The sequence below is a fragment of the Enoplosus armatus genome, chromosome 4 (assembly GCF_043641665.1).
Source record: "Enoplosus armatus isolate fEnoArm2 chromosome 4, fEnoArm2.hap1, whole genome shotgun sequence".
Taxonomy (NCBI): domain Eukaryota; kingdom Metazoa; phylum Chordata; class Actinopteri; order Centrarchiformes; family Enoplosidae; genus Enoplosus; species Enoplosus armatus.
In genome coordinates this window covers 18,488,957-18,509,153 of record NC_092183.1, presented here as the reverse complement: position 1 = coordinate 18,509,153, position 20,197 = coordinate 18,488,957, and the positions used below count along the sequence as shown (strand labels likewise).

The window sequence follows — 20,197 nt, the reverse complement described above, 5'->3', positions numbered from 1 at the left end:
GAGTGCAGTCCTTTCACAAACACATCATAATATTTGTGTTAGAAAAATGACAAAGATATATTGCCATAATTCCACAGACTGTGGGTGCTATTGAAAAGCTTCATTTATTTCTAGCCAGCCGCAGATAAGTGATACCCTCAGAGTGTAATTAAACTGCAATCATCCATCATTAGTCATGCCATGACAGTCTGCCTCTGTCCAAATAACCTCCTCAGCTCCTGAGGTGGGAATAGCCAGTTAGTTAGAGGAGGGCTGGCTGTGTGTCTGTTGAGGAGAGAGTTTGGCCCCATTTACATAAACCATTTGTGATGTCCAAAAACGCACAATGTCCCTTGTATTTCAGTGATGCCTAAATATTAGCATATTTTAACATTTTCCAAAAATTGTGTGGGTTTTATCCATCACAACCAACCCCATGCACATCAGGAGACCTACCCCAAGGTCCATGCATTATCAGCAGGACCAGACTCCACCAGGCTGGAATGGATGTCTGGCCTGGGGTACCGAAATAGTCTGAAGCAGCCTGGAGCAGGGATTTGTTCCGCCTTCTTGTTCCTGAGGCCGTGAGATGTTGGATGGTACCAGAACAACTTGCACTTCACAAAGATTATATGCAATTTGTAAATCAAATGTGGTGCCACAGCTGGGAAATATATCTACAGTAAATTATACTGATGTTGTGATGTAAAACTAAATATTGTCTGGGATTCTAGTTTCCCGAATGGTAAAGCTTCAGTGCAACAGCTTAAATGTTGCTGTTAAATTATGCAATTTTCTGATTTTACTGAACTTTTCATAACTGCATATCTTTTGAAAACATAAATAGTCACAAATAACTTTTGCCGCCACCCAAAAAGACTTCTAAGTATTTTTGAAATATTTTTTTCCTTTTAAAAATCTGCACCGAAAACCAGTTGGAAGAAGAGATTATGTTAGCAGTTATGTAGACGATTGATTGCATAGTGTTTTTTTACACATTAATATGGAACTATGTATATTTTTAGTGTTCTGCATATTATTAACCATTGGCCTATTGCATAGGCTATTACAATTATACTCTACAATCAGCATTATACATGACTTTTAATGTAGTAGGCCAATCCCAGGAGCTCTTTATTCACATTAATTCGGCCCAGTATGTAAACTATGTATATACAGGTAGCTCGTGCTTGAGGTATAATTCATCTAAAAGAGTTTATAGAATAATGAGCCGTGTGCATTAGCCTACCATCCTTACATTTTGTAAATCAATTGTGTCCCAGATGCATTATACATACTGCGTGCGCGGATTTTCATCTTTTATTTTACTTATCATTAGTGATTTCTTATGAACTCGTAATAGCCAATCTATACATAGATATGTAATCAGCATAAATTAGATAAGTATCCTTACGATAATTGATGACTATGCGGGTCTTTCTGCGCAGGTTTGAGCCACGCGAACTCACAGAGTGATGACACTGCGGAAGTGTCATGGCGCCGCGCATCATGCAGTGTCAGAAACAGCACTAGCACTAAACTGCCTGTAATGCCTCTTCTCTCACACGTTTTGAATCAACACCTAATTGGGACATCCGAGGAATCCTAACGTGAGTCTCTGGTGAAGCGTAGTGCGTTAAAAGTTATTCTCGACAGCGTTAAAGTTCAACATACGTGTAACGTGTCCTCGCAGTCGTGTTTTGATTTGGCCACGTGTTGCTGAGCTTTTGCTGCGTTATTGACGAAAAATCATTAAATATCACGCGCCATGGTCGCCACATAAATACAAGTTTAAAGTGGTCCTTTGGCTTGTACAAGTAAAATGGCTGCCAATTGTTTATGTCACTAAACTACAAGCGTTGCTGTGGTGTAAGACCACAGGCCCATTCAGAGAAAAACACCATCTATTGTACATCCACATTATGCCGATGTTTATTATTAACAGTTAACTTATTAGTAACTGTATTTTTGCAACATTTCCGTGTGTTCTGCATTGTTACATGATGGAAGAGAGACAAAAGCAAGTAATCTTTTGGGCATTAACTTAGTAGATACTGAACAAAAATCATTTATAGTATATTTTGGTTTTTCTGTAGAGATTCATTTGCCAGGACATGTAGGTTACTCAAGTATAGCACTCTAAATCAGCCTCATCAAGGCTTAGCTGTTAAAATAATTAATAAAACGGCCTTACAGGGAAATGACAACATGTTTTACAACAGTGACTGTGTAAATACATTATTAGCTGCTCAGGAAAGACTAAAATAAAAATCGTGTTTGTCGTTCCATTATCTACAGAAGAGTTGTGTATTTTTCCATGCTAAAAAAAATGTGTCAACTACCTAAAGTGGTCGCTTGTGTTGCAAACATTGCCTGCTTCTATCCACACTGGATAATCTCGTCAGTAAGATGACAAAAGAGGTTAAATTGAATGAAACCTTGCCCCTTAATCAATAGTATCGCATATAGATTACAGACAGGTACCATGCAGTTTTTTATGAATTCACTCATACTTAAGGGTGGACGATATTTACAAAATAACAATATTTTTAACTGGATATTAAGACGTTGATAATGATTAAAATTTTTCATTTCAAACAAGTTGAGAAAGTTGTATAAGTTAACTGTTATGCTGTTGCTCTTGTCCAAATCCACTTCAATTCAAAGATAACAATGATTGTAGTAAAAATACCTACATTAGTATTCATATTATTAATGATTCACACATATATAAGGTCCTTTATTCCTTTCGTCACGTGTCTCCAGTTTAGGATGGCAGATTCAGGCTCAGGTGACCCCAGTGGTCAACGTGTGCCAACTCCCGGAGGGAGAGGTATAGGGCTGCTGATGGGCCGCCGAACCCCCGCCGCCATCTCTACTGGCCGTCTCCCCTCAATGCGATCTAGAGACCTCACCCTGGGAGGAGTGAAGAAGGTAAAGTACTGTATCACACTGTTACTACAGAGAGTTGTAGAAAATGATCATTGTCCAGGAAATGTTTGAATGCACCAGTAATTCCTCAGCCACAACACTAATATGATCTGAAAAATATATTGAGTGAATGATTTATGATTCAGTTTGTAATTATTGCCTGATTTTGTAATTGTTCCCATGTTTAAGTACTGTTTTTGTGTTTTTATTCTTTTAGAAAACGTTTACACCCAACATTATTGGCCGAAAAGCCAAAGACGAGTAAGTTCATAATTGACATTGATAGAAAAAAATATGTCAGTGAAAATGGATTTCATTATTTTTCTGTCGACTAATGAGTTGGTCTGTCCTAACAGAACGAAAGTTGAAGGCGGGCAGAGGAGGGAGAGGAGGGATGGAGATCGAGGCCGAGGTCCGAGAGATAGAGGCCGGGGCCGAGGTCGCCCAGAGGTCATCCAGTCCCACTCTATTTTTGAGCAGGGGCCCGCAGAGATGATGATGAAAAAGAGAGGTAGGAGCTCAGCTGGATAAGAACTCACTCTGTGCTGCTGGCTTTGGCTCATGTTTTTTTTTTTTTTTTTAACCAATGCAATTACACAGTCTATTTTGGTTTAAGTGGATCTCTGTATCACACGCAGGGGGCTATGAAAATGAGAGAGATGCTCCGAGCGTCGGACCGTCGCCCATCATCAATATTAAAAAGGAGAAGAGAGAGACTGAGGAGGAGACCAAAGAGATTCTACGCAAGCTGGAGCGAGATAATGTAAGTCCCTTGGTTGTCAGTCATCTTTATTAAGTAGCTTTATTTAGCTTTTTTCATGAATTTAACTTCCTATTGGATTTGTTCAGTTTATAGATGATCCCTTCCTGAGGAGTGAGCAGAGGAGCTGCCCCGTCCAGCTTCCCCTTGCTGTATCAGGATGGGGATTCAAGGAGGAATTTACTAACGCTGCTGTTAAAATTGAGAAGATGGAGGAGGATGATGAACCCATGGAACCTGCAGTTGAAGGTAAGGGTTAGGCTTTGGGAAATGTTGTTTTCATAGTGTTATTAATATTTTGGTCCTGTGTCTAGGTCAGCAGCTTCTGTTTCCAATATTTATGACAGTTTTTGAAAGCAGCCAATAAATGGCAAACATGTTGTTCACACCGCTGCTCTCTCAAAACACACATTATCTTGTCTTCAGTGAAGCAGGAGCCAGAGGAAACCGACTTAAAGAAGGTGGAGGGAGCTTGCAGGCCTCCTCCTCTCCCTGAACCGGAAGTTCTGCCTGATTTGCTGCATAGATGGAGTCTGAACAAAGGGGAGGAGCTGTTCTTCATGCAGCTGCCGGACTCGCTGCCCGGCCAGCCCCCCACCGTAGAGCACAGGCCGGTGAAAACAGAGGTGCAGTCAGAGGACGGACAGTCGGTGCTTCTGACATCAGAGTCTCAGGTAGATGTAGTTGTCGTCCACATGTTAAACACACGATGACGTTGAAGTTCTGTGTGTAAACAGTATTTTCATGTTAAACAGGAGGAGGAACCTGAAGACAACAACTGCAATCTGAAAGACCTGCGGGAGGGTCTTGTAGGAAAGATGCTGGTGCGGAAGTCTGGCCGGGTACAGCTCATACTGGGACAAGTGACACTTGATGTGTCTCTTGGAACATCATGTGCTTTCCTTCAGGTATGACGGAAGTATAGTGATTTATTGTTTGTTATTTGTCTCCAGACTGTATCTGTTTCCAGTGTCTCTCCACAGGTCACCGTTATAGAATAAATACTTACTATCGGCATTATTAACATGTCTGACATGCTTTTCTCTTCTTCCCCACTCCCTGTTTTCTCAGGAGCTGGTCTCTATTGGTACAGAGGGAAGAACAGGTGACTTGACTGTATTGGGGAATGTCGAACACAAAATGGTTTGCTCCCCAGACTTTGAGGCTCTGCTGGAGAGCAGTGCTTGATGCTTGTCAGAGCAGTGGAGGACTGAGGGTGGGTGCACTTGCGGTGGTTTGAGATGTTGACCAGATGTTCACTGTTACTGTGGACTGTCCCTTTGGAACATGTCATCCAATACAAGCACGATGGCCGTTGATTGCACTTTTGTGTTTTCAGAGTGGCTATAATCACATATTGAAATACACTATATCTATATCTATGAGGTTTTATTTTCTTCTTATATCTCATATTAATTCAGGGTTCAGAGGTTGAATGGCGTGCCCAAAGTCAGTACTGTTTTCATTTCTCTATATCTGAAATTACTTGACACAACTGTAAATGGATGTAAATGTGTGAATAAAAAAAGCTTTTGTTATCCCAGTGTGTTAGCGTCCAGTGCTTTAAATGGTTGGTTCACCCAAATTACAAAAAAGAAACAAAACATACATGTCCACGCAGATACATTTTTGGCTTTAGATTTGACATGTGTGAGATTACTACCGCCTCTCAAATACAATGGAGGTGAATGGAGTTTTGTTTGTGCTGATCGAAGCGTCGAAGAATTACATTTGAAATATTCAACAAGGTTACACAGCAGCCCCTCAGCCCACGCTGCTGCTCTTCTCTCTGGCCTTGACAGTCTAAAAACGCGCTTGAATCCTGAATCCGTGCAGTCCACTGCACTATAGCTTTAACCATTGCAGCTTAGTGTTTGCCCTTGTCACTCAGTAGTGTGACTGTGGCAAAGTTGCTTATACGCTGACATCACGTGCTAGTGGCTCACCAAAACATTGCCCTGCAGCGCCGCTAGTGGTTAAACTCGTTTACAAACATCACTTATAAATGTCAGTGTAGTGTCTTATTTTGACCACCAGGTGTCAGGGCAGAACTGAGTGTGTTGTGTGCGTCCACCGGCCGAGGGCTGGTCGTTTCAAATACGTAGCCCGTTGTCTGCCCATGTTGTCCGCCGGGTGGAGTTTGGCTACAGTCCGCGAGACAAAGACGAAGTGATTGACCAGTGAAACTCTACTGTACCGGCGCGGGATACAACGTGACTGAAGGTTGGTTTACTATTAAGTCCATTTAACTACACGTATGTTAACGGTTAGTTGGAATAATAACCTGTGAGACACTGAGGTCACGTAACGAAGCCAAGCTTATAACAAAAAGGTTGTCTCAGCATTTCATGTACACCCGGACGGTAACGCTACTCTCGAGGGCTGAGCGCAAGCTAGCTGAACGAGGTGGAGCACGCCAGGAGACAAAATTTAGCACAACCGTTAGCTCGGAGGCCACACGCTAACTTTAGACTTTAAATCGCCCGTGTGGGTACAGGAGGCTTGAGTCTCACGACCCGCCGCTCGTGCTTGTAAGCAATTGCCTTTTGTGAGGTTGGGAGGCTGCTAAATGATCCTAGAAAGCGTTTTGTGCTAAGTGGTGGTCACGATGAGCTTAGCTAACCCAGTGTGGCTGTGTTCGGGATGGAGCCGCTCGTTAGCCGTCCTGCTGCATCATCAGAGGGGATGAGGATGGAGGGCCTCTAACGTTATCTCTGCACCGTGGCTGATAAGAATAACGCTAGCACATACACTTCTCTGGTTTCTCACTGAAAAGGCATACATGACCATATATCAACCTTATCCCAAGCGTAGAGGCGTCCATGTCTTTCAGAGAAGCCAGAAGCTAGCATTAACTTCGTACACCGGTATTTAAAAACAAAGAGGATAGTGACTCGGAGGCACGTTTTTTGTGACATATTATTATATACACGGACATGGATTACCCTGACCGTTTGTTTGTACATCTTTGCAGGTCTGTGTGACACTGAGCTGCAGAGCCCCTGGATCTTCCCCAGACAAGAGAACCACCTGCTGTGTCCAGTTGTTTTTTGTTTACATCTCTTTCACCAGCGGGAGGCTTTGCTCAAATAGCAAAGGACATCTGCAGCAAGGACCTGCTTTTTCATCGCAGCTGACCTTCCTTTTCCTGGAATTGAATTCAGGACCTGATTGATGGTGAAAATGATGAAATTAATTAGTATTGCCCAAAGGGGCAACGTCAAGATGGTCACTTGTACTTGTATTGATTCTCTGTTCAGTGTGAGGAGAAGCTCCATCCCCTAGTTATCTTGATGAAGGCCTTTTTCTGACAAAAGATAAGGGCCACTTGGGGCCAGGAGGTGGAGGGCTGTACCTCCTCTGCCATCTGCTCTGCCCGCTGATTTCAACTATTTAATAGAGTCCATTGCCCTCCTGACTTCAAGATGGAGCTCTTCTTCAACCCTTTTGACAACTTGGTGTGTATCCTGCTGGGCATCTCCTTCACCGTGTGGTTCACCCTGCTGCTGGTCTTCATTATAGTGCCTGCCATCTTTGGGGTGTCCTTTGGCATCCGACGTCTTTACATGAAAACCTTGTTAAAGATCTTTGAGGTAAGAGCATGCTGCGCAATTGCCCACACTACTTTCTGTGTATTTGAAGATATGAGGAACCATAGAATGTTAACTGCAGTTTTAGGGGATGTGTCGACCGTTGGGTTGAAGCTGAGCATGGAGTGGAAAGTCTGCGTACACACAATGTAAAAGTATGTTCTTGCGCAGTTCCCAGTTAAAATAATTACCTGTCTCCAAACATCCTGATATTCAATAAACTGTAGTTTGTAAAAGTCGTTGGCATTCAATCCCCACAGACATTTTTTATTCTGGAAAGCAGTTTTTAAAGCTGCAGTTCTTGTAAAGTGAGTTTTCTAACTAGCGTCACATGCACACCTCAGGGCATTGGTTCAGGTGCAGGCTTTATGCATGTCTGTAGCATCCAGCTAGTGACCATTGTATTCACTGGCTGATACAGATTAACATCACAGCCACAGAGCCATTTTCCCTTGTTATGTAACTGGGGAAAACAGTGGCACAGACCTTGTCAGTAACTGTTGTCTGTGACATGGCTCCAACAGCCTGGAAGGTGGCTTACTGATTTGCAGTTTTCACTTTCTAGAAGTGAGTTTGAATCAGTAGCGATGGCATTAATGCATCAGCTTCATTGTGCAATAATTTAACTTCAAGATGTCAGTATTTACCATCTAATGGTCTCCTCTGTGATTTGACACCAGACACAGTTATCCAGTTTCTCTCCTTCTGCTATCTCTGGTGTATCTTCTCTAGTAAAGCTGTCATCACTTTCTACCATGTACCTCTGAGAGCAGATCTCTGTGCCAGAAATAAGTGGACCAGTGGGAGATATGAGAGATGTTCTTAGCTCATGATTCCAGTGGCAACCATTAGATTTAGAGAAAAGGTCAGAGGACAGATGCAGTACAGACTTTGCGAAGCTGAAGCAATGTTTTCTGGTTGTACTATTTGCATATGTATCATTGCTTGCAAAGGTCTCCATTCCAATATTATATTTGTCAAGGGCATGATTGGGTGTACAGCCAAGGCCTCTCGTGAGTACATCAGTTCAATGTATTCAAGACAGGCAGTGACATTTTGTTTTTGCAAGTAGTTGCTCAAAGAGAGTTTGTGTTGCTGTTATACCATCAGCGAGACAAAACTGTGCTAACTTAATCTAAAGGTATTTGTGCTGTTATCCCACACCTGTAATACTTCTTAGGGGATAAATAAGTAACATGCAGCTCTGGAGCCACATGCTAGCATGACGTACCCTATATTTTGTCCCTGTTCTCTTACTACAAGGAGCAGCTCTCTGTGCTCCTCCTTTCTCCACCCAAAGAATCATTACTGTCAACTCCAGCTGCATTTTAATACAATGACTCAGTAATACAACTTGTCACAACACAATTTAAAGGTAGCTGTAATAGAACGCGAAGACAATGATAGGCTAATAATGGGTGTGCCTATTGATGACCAGCATAGATCAATCAAATGAACACATCACTGCTGTGGGCAAAGTTAGTAGAATCGTAATTTTCTAGTTGGCTGTCATATATCACGTATCTCTGAGACAAAGTCATAAACAAAGCACGTTTCAGTCTGCCCAAAGGCATACAATGTGTTTACCTTTAGGAAAGTAAGTAGAAATATGAAAATGTAGAAGTGTATATGTTTTTTTTCAGCATGACTTCTTGCATACAATCATGCAGCTTTGTTGATCTGTCAGTGTATTCCCTGTCATTGACTGATGCAGACAAACCTTGGAGTCATCATGTGCTGTGGTATGAACGGTAGTCTGAGACTGTTGGCTATGTGAAACGCATCCAAGAACTCCCAGTCCATCATTTCCTGATCTTTCCTGTTCGTCTTCCAGCGAGAACACTGTGTCCTTTTCTTGCCTCTCATTGGGCACGACCTATTGGTTTTTGTCTCAGCATGCAGAGTGCACACAAACTTCTACATATTGAAGAGGGAGAAGTGGGCATTATAATGTTAGCTTCTTAGAACAAGGCTGTGGTCACAGATAAGCTATGTGTAATATAGTCCCAGGATGAGATGAACTTCTGAGAATGCAGAATCTTGTTTCCTCAGCTTTGTTGCACCCTGACAGTTGACAACAATAACAACCACTCAGAATAGAGAGTAGAACATTTAAATAGTAAGCAGATGTGACTCTGATCATAATGAAGAACTTGCCGTGTTGAACGAGTTTCTTGAATGTTCAAATGTTCACTTTGCTAATAGTTGCAGCTGGTTGCTACAGAAACTTTTTGCATGGTGTCTTGTTACAGACTCACAATAAACAGCTGTTTCACGTGAGCACATCTGTTATTGTTAATGAATCGACATGAACAAGCTGCTTTCCATGTATTTTGTGTCACTCCTCTATGTTGACACACCTTTTTGTTTTTTCTTTGTAGTGGGCCACACTTAGGATAGAGAGAGGAGCCAAAGAAAAGAACCACCTCCTGTATAAACCCTACTCAAATGGTAAGATGTTTGATCAGTGTGTTTTCCTGCATGTGTGCATGTCCAGTAGGTGTGTTTGTTTTAGAGGGGTGTGTTGCTGACATCCTCTCTCTCTCTGGACTGCTCCAGCTATCATTGCCAAGGAGCCCACCTCTTTGGAGGAGGAGATCAAGGAGATCCGGCGGAGCGGCAGCAACAGAGACCTGGACTCAGCTCCTGAGTTTGAGATGTCAGACATCTTCTATTTTGCTCGGCGGGGCGTGGAGAGCATCATGGACGATGAGGTGACCAAGCGGTTCTCTGCTGAGGAGTTGGAGTCCTGGAATCTGCTGACCCGCAGCAACAACAACTTCCACTACATCAGCCTGAGGCTGACCGTCCTATGGGGGCTGGGCCTGCTGATCCGCTACGGCTTCCTGCTGCCTCTCAGGTAACCCTAAGACTAACCCATGCCACACGAGCTTTTGAGGAAAAACTGAACACATTGAAACAGGGCCTGGAATGGAAATGTAGCCCCTCCTGCTTAAATGACCACCAGAATAACATAATACCAAAATTTGATACTGACACTAGTAATACAGGGTCAGTCTTTTAAAGCTGCTCAGTAAAACATGGCTCTTGTATGCTCTCTTAATTCATATTATTTTTGTGTTAAACTACAATTCTACTTTTGGATTTAACTAACAAACCTCAAGATTATCACCTGTTGGCTTTTATCACTGAGATTTTGTATTAGATACCTGAGGTTATTCACAGTGTTTTGTGTATCGACCCAAAGTTACAAAATGTTGGCAAGTATCTTTATCTCTATCAAATACAAATCAACCCAGCGAGTTGGTGTGACCCTATTTGAGGAGTTCCAGCTGAAGTAGACAAATGTGCCAGCCGTGGGTGGTGGGTAGTCCAGGATGCCTGGTAGTAGTAGTAGGAGGATTATCACCAAAAGCACAAAGCCCAACCAGCCACAGAGAATTACCTGTGCATGGTCAAGAGGGCTGGAGGCAGCATGCATTAGACGCAGAGTAGGGTACAGGACAGGTCTGTGGTCCATCGCGAGGCTGCCACATGTACACAGGAGACATTCACAATCATGGCCAATTTAGTTTCCTATCCAACGAGCGTGTATGTTTTGGAACAGTTGGAGCTAATCCACACAGACACACAGAGAATAGTCAGAAAGACTCTGGCCGACAGGGTCAGGTTCATGTCCAGGACCTTCTTCCAATGAGCCACCATGCGTCCCCATTACCTGAAATCAAGGGCTTACATTTTCCTTTAATACCACTTATGTAGCCTTTATATCACTTTTTAGTCTTTTTGTAGGTGTCTCAAACATGCTGAGCTTTCTCTGTGCACTTGTGATAGGTCAACAGCTTTTATTTTCCATAGCTTCAGTCATGAAATAGATCTTGATTTCCATTTAAATAGTTTTGCTGGCCTGGCCCATGCTTACTTGACCTTAGTGTCATAAGATAAAAGTTGGTGGTGAATTGACTCATTAAAGACTTGGGAAAATTCATAGATTTGGGCACACTGCATGGGGTTGCTCCAGGACATTAAATGGTGGCACATGCAGTGAGTAAAAGAGGGAGATCCTCTTTCAGGGTCGGCTTAGAGAGGCACAGGGACAGTGACTCAGTACTAAGCCTGGTTGGCTCATTTCCAGTTGCCTGTGGGGAGACAAATCAGGCCACCGCTGCACAGACAGACATCATTCTAGTTTCCCATCCAGCTAATAGATTCTCTCATTCAGTACTTGAATATTGGCCTAGCTCACTCACTAGTATGAAACCTTAACCTCTCTAATGTTAGTCTAATCCTCACCCAAGTTAATCAGCACCTTCTCCAATGCTGCATCCAGATTAAGACGACCTGTTGGCCATAATTGGCCTGATATGCCCTCCTGCAGGTTCTGGAGTCTATTATCAGTGACAGTGGGGAGTAGAGGAGAGCGTTATACTATTAATTGATAACAAGATTCCCGCTTCCCTGGATAACATTACTCATGACCTTTTACATGTCATCTGAGTGGTTACTCTTCCCAAGCTTGTAGAACAGATGGAAACTTTTATGGCTATGGATCATGTTCTTGCATTTAAATGCAGTAAAAAGACTAACTCGTTTTTATATTTGTCAAAACAAAACATGGAATCCCTCCTTTCTGTGTTTTACACAAGTGCTTTGTTGTAAGATTCCCTGTTGAAGGACTATGTGTAACCTGCCTGTTTGTCTCTCCACCAGGGTAACTCTTGCCTTCACTGGTGTGGGCCTCCTCGTGGTCCTCACTTCTGTTGTTGGGCTGCTGCCGAATGGAAGGTAAGACCGATGACAAGCTGGTCTGTTTTTAATTTATCGAAAATATCAGATCCCTGGACATGATCATCTTACATTTTCCGTCTTGACACACAAATTAGTCATGTTATTGTATGCTCCTTCTTGCAGGATTAAAAACTTTCTGAGCAAGAAAGTCCATCTGATGTGCTACAGAATATGTGTCAGAGCTCTGACTGCCATTATAACCTACCATGACAGGTAAAGGACCCACACTGTTGTGCCAAACCTCCTAAAGGTTATGTGACTAGTCACTTTCATTATGAACCCATTCCAAGTGGTAAAACAGTACACTTTTAACACAGCAGTAGTAGCAGTAGTAGCAGTGGACTTGGTGGTAAAATGTTTACAATCCCTACCAGATAAGGACAGGATGTGTGAAAGGGAAAATGGTGTACGTGTGGGAGAGTTGGTTCAGTCCTTGATAGGCTGTATGCCTATATCTAATTGAGATGCACATGACTTGTGGTAGTGATTTCAACAGAAATAATGGAAGCAAAACAATAAAAGACTCAGAGCAGCCAGACCAGTTTCCTTAAACCATACACACTGGCAGTTGGGACACAAACACTTTAGGCACAGTGCTGTTCATAGCAGCAAGTGTAGTGTTATATACAACAGTGTTTCGGCCTGCCGCTGCTTCAGAATTTTATGAAATGTCATGAAGTGTCAATTACAAGACTCTGTGGAGCTGTCCACTTCACTGAACTCAAGCGAACCGTCGTCCGCTCTCTCTCCACTTTGAGGATGAGCAACTGTAACAGTGACAGGACGTCAACCACTCGCCAATTCATGACAACCAAAGAAACAACAGCGAGTGACAAACGGGACAGAGCATAGTCGGACTGGCCATCGGGATCACCGGGAGAAATCCTGGTGCACCGGTCGCTCTGTTGCTACAAAACCCATTGTACAAAAACATTAAAAAGGTTAAACTTTCAAAATGTTGAACTCTTAGTTATGTATGAATAGTTATGATTACTGACAAGTTAATACTTAGCATTAACAAATTAGAGACCACCCAGGTACGGCAAACTGTTTGTTTGCAGTTTTTTTTTCTCCTTTATATGGAGGTTCTTTGCAATGTTCCTGCAATACCCAGTTCTTACCCTGAACACTGCATTTCCATTGGCTTCTTTTTATTGGTTCGAATTGTTGGCTCCTTATCATCCTTATCAACTCCCCCCTTATCAGTTGCTGTTTTTGCTGCCAGTTTAGTCAATGTTTATCACAAAGGTTATCATGATAGTTGCTGCTGCTTTTCTGTTCATTGTTTTCATGCAGTTTCTCAACTTCTTGGTTACTTTCTCAATTTCTTTTCTGCTTTTGTGTACCGTGCCTTGACAACATACCACAGATGTTACATTTTGTTCTTTTTACTTAATAGCTTATCACATGTAGCCACACCTCTGGTACATAGTTAAAGCTCTGCAAAAAACCTCTACTAAAAAGTGAGCTACATAAGTGTAGCAGTGTGTTGATTATTCACTAAAGAAAAGCCAACTCAGTTGTTCTTCATTTGGCTAACCAAAAAAATAACGTGTATAAGATTACATATTATCACTGGTCAATGATAGAAATGGTATCTTTTGACGTTATAAAGCATTATGCTTTTGGCAAAAAAGAATTTGCACCAAGTTGATCCTTTGCAGACCTCTTGCTGTGATTACATAATGACAGATGAGTTATCTTTGTAGAACAGAAACCAGGGTGTGTTAGCAGTTGCAATGTGAGCACCCAAAGTGCGAGTATGAAAGGGAAGGGGGCCTCAGGCTGTAGCTAGACTGTCTACATTCATATTCATTGCAGCAGGCACATGAGCCTAGGTGAAGCACAAAACCCCAGTCAGTAATGCTTTCTCATACACAAAGCCAAGGCACGCTCAGTGCCACCTAAAACACGATGCTTGGAGCTACTGAATTCACATAGATTCTTACTCTGCCATATTTAAATAAAATGTACTACAGCTAAGAAGAACATGAAACTATCGATAGCTTTTATTGAGAGGATGGCACATGCAACAGGATGTGGAGGAGGAAGTTGATACTTTATGTATTTACCCATCAACTGTAGTCTAACAGCTGGTGTTCTGGTTAACTGCAGTGCAGGGTTGACTGAATTTGAAATTAAACTGTTGAAATGTTATCTGTCAATCAAGGGAGATTGCTCATCTTATCTGAATGGAAGTTTGATTATTTATTTGCTCATATCTTGAGGCACCAGCGAAAATAGAAGTAGTTTCTTATTAGAATCTAAATTCGTGTGACAAATCATATTTTACTTGAAAAATGGAGTTTTAGTAATGGACACACACAATTTCTGAATGTGATCAAATGATCAGAATGTGATCATTTCTATCTTTTAATTGATTGGAGGAAAAAAAACACATTGAAGCAGATAAAGTACTTATAGGTGAGACAAAGATCTGTGTAGTTTCTTGTGGCTCTCTGAATGTCTGCCATCAAGGTGTAGCCTGTTGTAACATGTATTCCTCTCTAGTCTGCATCTAAAAATACACGAGTGACACAGGAAGTGTTGCGCTCTCTCTCTCTCTCTATTTAAGATTGCAACTCTATCTTTGGAATGTGGACTCGTTATGTTCAGGTCCTGCATGCCCTGGGAGTCAAACCTTATAACATGTCCACCACGGGTTGCTTTGTTTCTCCCAAGAAAGACTGGGAGAGGCAGTGGACCAAAGCAGACCTAAATTTCTCTGAACAATTAAGATTTTGACTTGCATTGCTTTCTTCATAGTCATATTGTGCACTCAAAATATATTTTTTGACACTTGCTACCTCACTCAACATTGTTTGAGTTCTTAATAATAAATCCTCCAGGAAGTGCTTTCAGAATACGCAGATTAACAGTCTTCCTGTCTCCACGTTTCTAGTGAGAATAAACCCAAGAATGGAGGACTCTGTGTCGCCAACCACACCTCGCCCATTGATGTCATCATCTTGGCCAGTGACGGCTGCTATGCTATGGTAACTATATTGCGGCCTAACAGGAAGCTACAAAAACATTCACAGTGGCCACTTTTTTCTGTGGCAGCTGCTTCTCTGTTGAAATGACATTTCTCCCAGAGATAGATGTGTTGCTATTTACACACATTTGTGTTGTTTTGTGTCAGGTTGGCCAAATTCACGGTGGCTTGATGGGGGTCATTCAGAGATCCATGGTCAAGGCCTGCCCTCATGTTTGGTTCGAACGCTCAGAAGTCAAAGACAGACATCTAGTGGCCAAAAGGTAGCATTACAACCTTTGTTTTTATACAATTTTTGTTATTGTACAATTTCCTCCTTTTGTTTATAAGACAGTTTTTGGCATTCAGTTAAGAGTTGTTGGAAAGTAAATTTTTATATTAAACATGAGTGTCGGTCGGAATTTTGGTTTGTGAAAATATAGTTGTTTTTTGTAAATTAAAATTTCAGTAATAACCTTCATGCTTCTTGTGTTGCAGATTGAGTGACCATGTAGAAGATAAAACTAAACTACCCATTCTCATTTTCCCAGAAGGTGAGCTTGTTCAATGATATGACACAAATAGGAAATCTTCATAATCGCTCTATAGTCATCTAGTTTTCATAAATAAATTTTTTATAAATACTCTAAATCCCCAGGTACCTGCATTAACAACACGTCAGTTATGATGTTTAAGAAGGGCAGTTTTGAGATTGGTGCCACAGTCTACCCTGTGGCCATTAAGGTGAGAATGGTGTTTTTTTTGTGTGAGATGTCATTTTTACCTGCTACATGTTGACATTGACATTTATTAATTTGTAAGCTTTTTTTTCCAATCGTTTGTTTGAAATAATTCATGTGTGTTTGATCCTCACAGTATGATCCCCGATTTGGAGACGCTTTCTGGAATAGCAGCAAGTTTGGAATGGTCAACTACCTGTTACGTATGATGAGCAGCTGGGCCATTGTCTGCAGTGTGTGGTACCTCCCTCCCATGTCTAGAGAGGTGAGACTCCATGGTTAACTCAATGCTTCCCAACACATTGTTTTTCTTTTGATGAGTGAAACAATCTGCATATTAGCAGAGTCAATCACTTTGTTGCGTTCATCACTCACAATTCATTGAGAATTTGCTCAACTAAACTCTTGTTCACAATAACAGAACATAGATGAAAAAACAAAAAGCTGGCTCCCAAACTGGAAGCAATGTCTTTTTTCAACGATCATTGGTGTTCACTCTCACACCAACATTAATCTCCCTGTTATTGATTAAGCTGCATTCACTAACAAAGTGAAGTGACCACTGGAGTGATTTTGCAGTCTTTGTGGGACACAAACAGCAAATAGATGACTTCCCCGACTGACAATCAGTAGGTTCACAGTGGCAACAAGCACAGCATATGTGACAGCTCAAATGCAATGATTTTAAAACACACCAGAAACTCCTTTATTATTTTACTGCCTCTCATTCATGAAGTCATACCACTGAGAATAACCACAAGGTTTTGGTTGAGTGTGTTTCTTTTCTGGTAACTCAGCAGCAAATGACAAGGCTTCATGTTTGAACAAAGCTTTTGTAGTTGACAATAGCTATTCTATTCATTATTTGTTATGACCACTTGTTTGCCTATGTTATATTTATGTCTGTCTTCTCCGACAGGAGGGTGAGGATGCTGTACAGTTTGCCAATCGTGTAAAGGCAGCAATAGCCAGGCAAGGTGGACTGGTTGACCTCCTGTGGTAAGATAACACCCAGTCAGCTCAATGGTTTCGACCACTTTCACATATAGACCCTATGACTGACAGGGGATAGTGAACTACATACTTGTCCACTACACCAATAGTTGTTGTCACTAATTTCAAACTCTTTTGTAGGGATGGAGGATTGAAGCGAGGAAAGGTAAAAGATACCTTTAAAGAAGAGCAGCAGAAGCTGTACAGTAAAATGCTGGTGGGCACCCAAGAGGACCGCAGTCGCTCCTGAAGGACCTGTGTGGAGGTGGACTGGCTCAGAGACCCACTTGGGCACCTCTGATTTAAAAAGGCAGTCAGCAGAGATCCCTCTCTACTGGGGCTCCCGGACTGGAAAATCCCCTCTCTGATGTCAACAGTACTCCATTTGGCTTCCTCGGTCACTGCCTCAGCCTGGCATGTTCAGTTTGCATCGCTGTTACGGGTCATTCTGAGTCTGCTGCCCTTTGTCGGAATAGCTTGACTGAAGCCTTGCTTGCATTAGAGTGAAAGTAAGGTGTGCACAGAAAAGGAGCATTTGTCGTCCTTGGTGGCAGTCTTTTGAGGGAAAACTTGTATTATTATCCATCGTTGAGTTCCCGTCTTTGTTTGACAGTTTCAACTTATTCATTTTCACTTAACTGTCATGTTTGTATCACACTGTGTTAAACTTACAGACTTGATTATACCTGGGACATAGAAGAGACTTATTGTAGGTGACAACTAGTTTGTTCTAAAGCTAAAACCTGTGACTGAGTTGGGGTTTTGCATGACTGGCTCGTGCCCATGATTTCGGGCACAATGCCAGATTTTGTTACATTTCAGATATTTTTATGGGCTTTTTCCAAGAGAAAAAAAACTTGTATTTTAAGCTTTGTGTTTTACATTAAGACTTGTATGAACACATGTGGTCACTATAGGAGCTACGTTGCAGATGACCTCTTGATATGTTGTCTGTTTCTGTGTTTTTTCCATGGAATGTGTAAATCCTCACATTATGAAGTGGAAATTGTGCACCCACAGTTACTCTGATGGAGGTGTATGGATTGATATTCCTGTTTCAGCGAATAATGCAGCATAACTGGAGTAAAAGGGTTTATAGTCCATTCATTAAGAATTTATTGGGATGCTCTTGGCATTGTCCCTTTTTAAGGCCCTTGGCACACAGGTAGTGACGTAAGATAATGACCATCACAGTTGGTCTCCTGACTATAAAATAGTTATAATGACAATTAGTTGATACAATTAGTTGATACTAATACACATCCTAACAGGCATCATGTTTTCATTGGCTTCCTGCTTGTGCAGTGACCATCTTGCCTAATTTATTTTAAGTGAACTCAAAAAGCTACTGTCTTTACCCCCCCCCCCCCCCCCCCTCCCAATCAATGATCCTTCTCCTACTTGGCAGCCTCTTCAAGGAGGTTTCAAGGGCAGAGTGCAGCTGTAGTTTGGACTCCCCCGTTAGGCTGGAGTTGAGGAACACAGTGGAGAGCCTCGTGGTGGTTTCCTCTCTGAGGCTCTCATCCCTCTAGTTTGCTGTTATCAGGGATAGTCATTTAGATTGTGTCAAATCTGTTCATCAAAATAAATGTTCAAGAATGTGACTCTACCTTTGACTTTTTTTGCTTCTCGCGCTGCCTATCACGTTTACACATTGACAAAGGGGGTTTAAGCTTGTTCTCTCAGAAGCATATGAAACACTAAGTCCCATAACATGATTGCAGATGAATGTGGAGATTTAAGTACAATATTTTAGATGCACACTAGAGTAACTTTTGAGTGTTTGAAGGGAATTTCTTTCTGCTGTCTATATATTTCTATGAATATGCAGCTTACAGTTGTTTTTTTAAAAAAACAAAACACTTGGCAAAACATTTAAATTAGACATTTAAAAAAAAAAAAGCAAAAAGGAATAGGAACTACAAGTAGACAATTGACATCCAAATTCTAGGGTGATCGAAACCGATGTCCCATTGATAAATATTTGCCATTTAAGTTCAATGTACTGCAAATGACACCAATTAAAGTGTCATTTAGAGTTTTCACCACTTCCATTTTAGCCTAAGTATCTCATTTAAGAGTTTATGTTCTTACTGGCGAATATTTTCCAAAATGAAAGCATTTTTCATTTGATATTTTTAGGATTGCGTGTTTTTGCTGCAAACAGCACTGCCTTAATTAGCTGTTGCTTTTGTGTGCTATTCTTGGCAGACAAGCCAAGACTCTGGTAACATTTCCTGTGTGATTTATTGTCCAGCCGATTTATTGTCCAACATTAAATATTCTGTATTTATTCCCCAGTTGACCATGTGCTCAGGATCCAGTCTAAATGATATCTCTTTCCATGGATGTATAATGCTGATTCTTTTGCAGCTGCTTCATCTGAAAGCCAGGCCTCTCCTCCTGGCTGCAATGAACTGCCTCGGTCTCCTTTCAGAGAGGTTTCCCCCTTTTTAACTGTCTTTTGTTTCCAAACCGGTGATGGACATGGCAGCATTCTGTTGCAATAGTTTCAAATGGATCTGTTGACGTTGGTGAATAAAGCACACAGTGCTCAGAGGAGGAGTAAGAGGAAGCAGGGAGCTCAAAAGGTTGGCTGTGTAAACCATGCCATGGTTGAACAGCTCACTAACAGCACTATGGCGAGCCAGAGTCAGGCCCCCAGCAGTCTTTTCTTTACCCTGCTGGATGGCACAGATCCATCTACCCCAAATGAGAGTTTTACAGCTCTATGGTTCACTGCGTAGAGAGAAAGCTACTGTAGCTGTGTTATAAAATACTGTGGTTACTCTGAGGCAGGCTGACAGAGAAAATGACTATACAAAAAACAAAACTAGTCCCACTGATTTACGAGCTTCTGCTGGTACATGACTTTACACAAGAGCAGTACATACGATGTGTAGTTGTTGCAATGTAGGTAAAGGTGACTGCAGTGATTACTGATGAGCACATGCCTAAGGCAAAGTCGCAGATAAAGATAAGACCCCCCCCCCTTATATATATTTTTGAGGCTTGCCACTTGTAAAACAGCTAGGGAGGAAAAGAATTGCCGTGGAAGCAAACGGTCTCCAGGAAAAAGATATTTCATTGAAAGAAAAGAGTTTCACAGAAAGAAAATGACTAACTTCCTGTTGAGACTACACAGAACAGGGCCTGTGGTATGTAGATTGGTGAGTTGAGAGTCCTTTCAGGCATTGTTAAAGTCCCCGGGTAGTTCAGTTGTACATTGTGGCACTTTATATCATCTTACAAGTTATTATTGTAATTTATTATTTAAAACAGTAGAAGGGTTTATTTTGTGTCAATAAAAAGTGGTCAGGCCAAGTAGAACATTTGCATCACAGGCCATCCACACAGGTTTCTGTAGCACTCAGATACAATGAGATTATCTTCAGAGGAGGTTACACTTCGGAGAGATGGCGGTGATAAACTTAACATGAGGAAGACTGTAATTGACTGCTCGCAGAAAATGGGCGGAGGC

General features: G+C 41.7%; 2 protein-coding genes across 2 annotated transcripts; both read left to right on the top strand.

The window, feature by feature from the left end:
- The first annotated feature begins 1,548 nt into the window (after positions 1-1,548).
- On the top strand, positions 1,549-5,205 carry polr3d (polymerase (RNA) III (DNA directed) polypeptide D). Its single transcript, XM_070903609.1, has 9 exons — positions 1,549-1,589; positions 2,746-2,913; positions 3,128-3,171; positions 3,267-3,421; positions 3,549-3,673; positions 3,760-3,919; positions 4,097-4,344; positions 4,426-4,578; positions 4,742-5,205. Exons 2-9 carry the CDS (start codon positions 2,752-2,754, stop codon positions 4,856-4,858), a joined length of 1,164 nt encoding a protein of 387 aa, XP_070759710.1. The 5' UTR covers positions 1,549-1,589; positions 2,746-2,751; the 3' UTR covers positions 4,859-5,205.
- Positions 5,206-5,809: 604 nt separating this feature from the next.
- On the top strand, positions 5,810-18,320 carry LOC139283612 (glycerol-3-phosphate acyltransferase 4). The gene is made up of 13 exons (XM_070903608.1): positions 5,810-5,893; positions 6,645-7,263; positions 9,642-9,711; positions 9,820-10,120; positions 11,932-12,006; positions 12,133-12,222; positions 14,912-15,005; positions 15,152-15,267; positions 15,482-15,537; positions 15,642-15,727; positions 15,860-15,988; positions 16,643-16,722; positions 16,858-18,320. Exons 2-13 carry the CDS (start codon positions 7,096-7,098, stop codon positions 16,964-16,966), a joined length of 1,374 nt encoding a protein of 457 aa, XP_070759709.1. The 5' UTR covers positions 5,810-5,893; positions 6,645-7,095; the 3' UTR covers positions 16,967-18,320.
- The last annotated feature ends 1,877 nt before the right edge of the window (positions 18,321-20,197 follow it).

Coding starts and splice junctions, on each gene's coding strand:
- polr3d (XM_070903609.1), top strand. CDS start 2,752: ATGGCAGATTCAGGCTCAGGTGACCCCAGTGGTCAACGTGTGCCAACT. Junction 2,914..3,127: donor CCCTGGGAGGAGTGAAGAAG/GTAAAGTACTGT, acceptor TTATTCTTTTAG/AAAACGTTTACACCCAACAT. Junction 4,579..4,741: donor CATCATGTGCTTTCCTTCAG/GTATGACGGAAG, acceptor CTGTTTTCTCAG/GAGCTGGTCTCTATTGGTAC.
- LOC139283612 (XM_070903608.1), top strand. CDS start 7,096: ATGGAGCTCTTCTTCAACCCTTTTGACAACTTGGTGTGTATCCTGCTG. Junction 7,264..9,641: donor CCTTGTTAAAGATCTTTGAG/GTAAGAGCATGC, acceptor TTTTCTTTGTAG/TGGGCCACACTTAGGATAGA. Junction 16,723..16,857: donor GGACTGGTTGACCTCCTGTG/GTAAGATAACAC, acceptor ACTCTTTTGTAG/GGATGGAGGATTGAAGCGAG.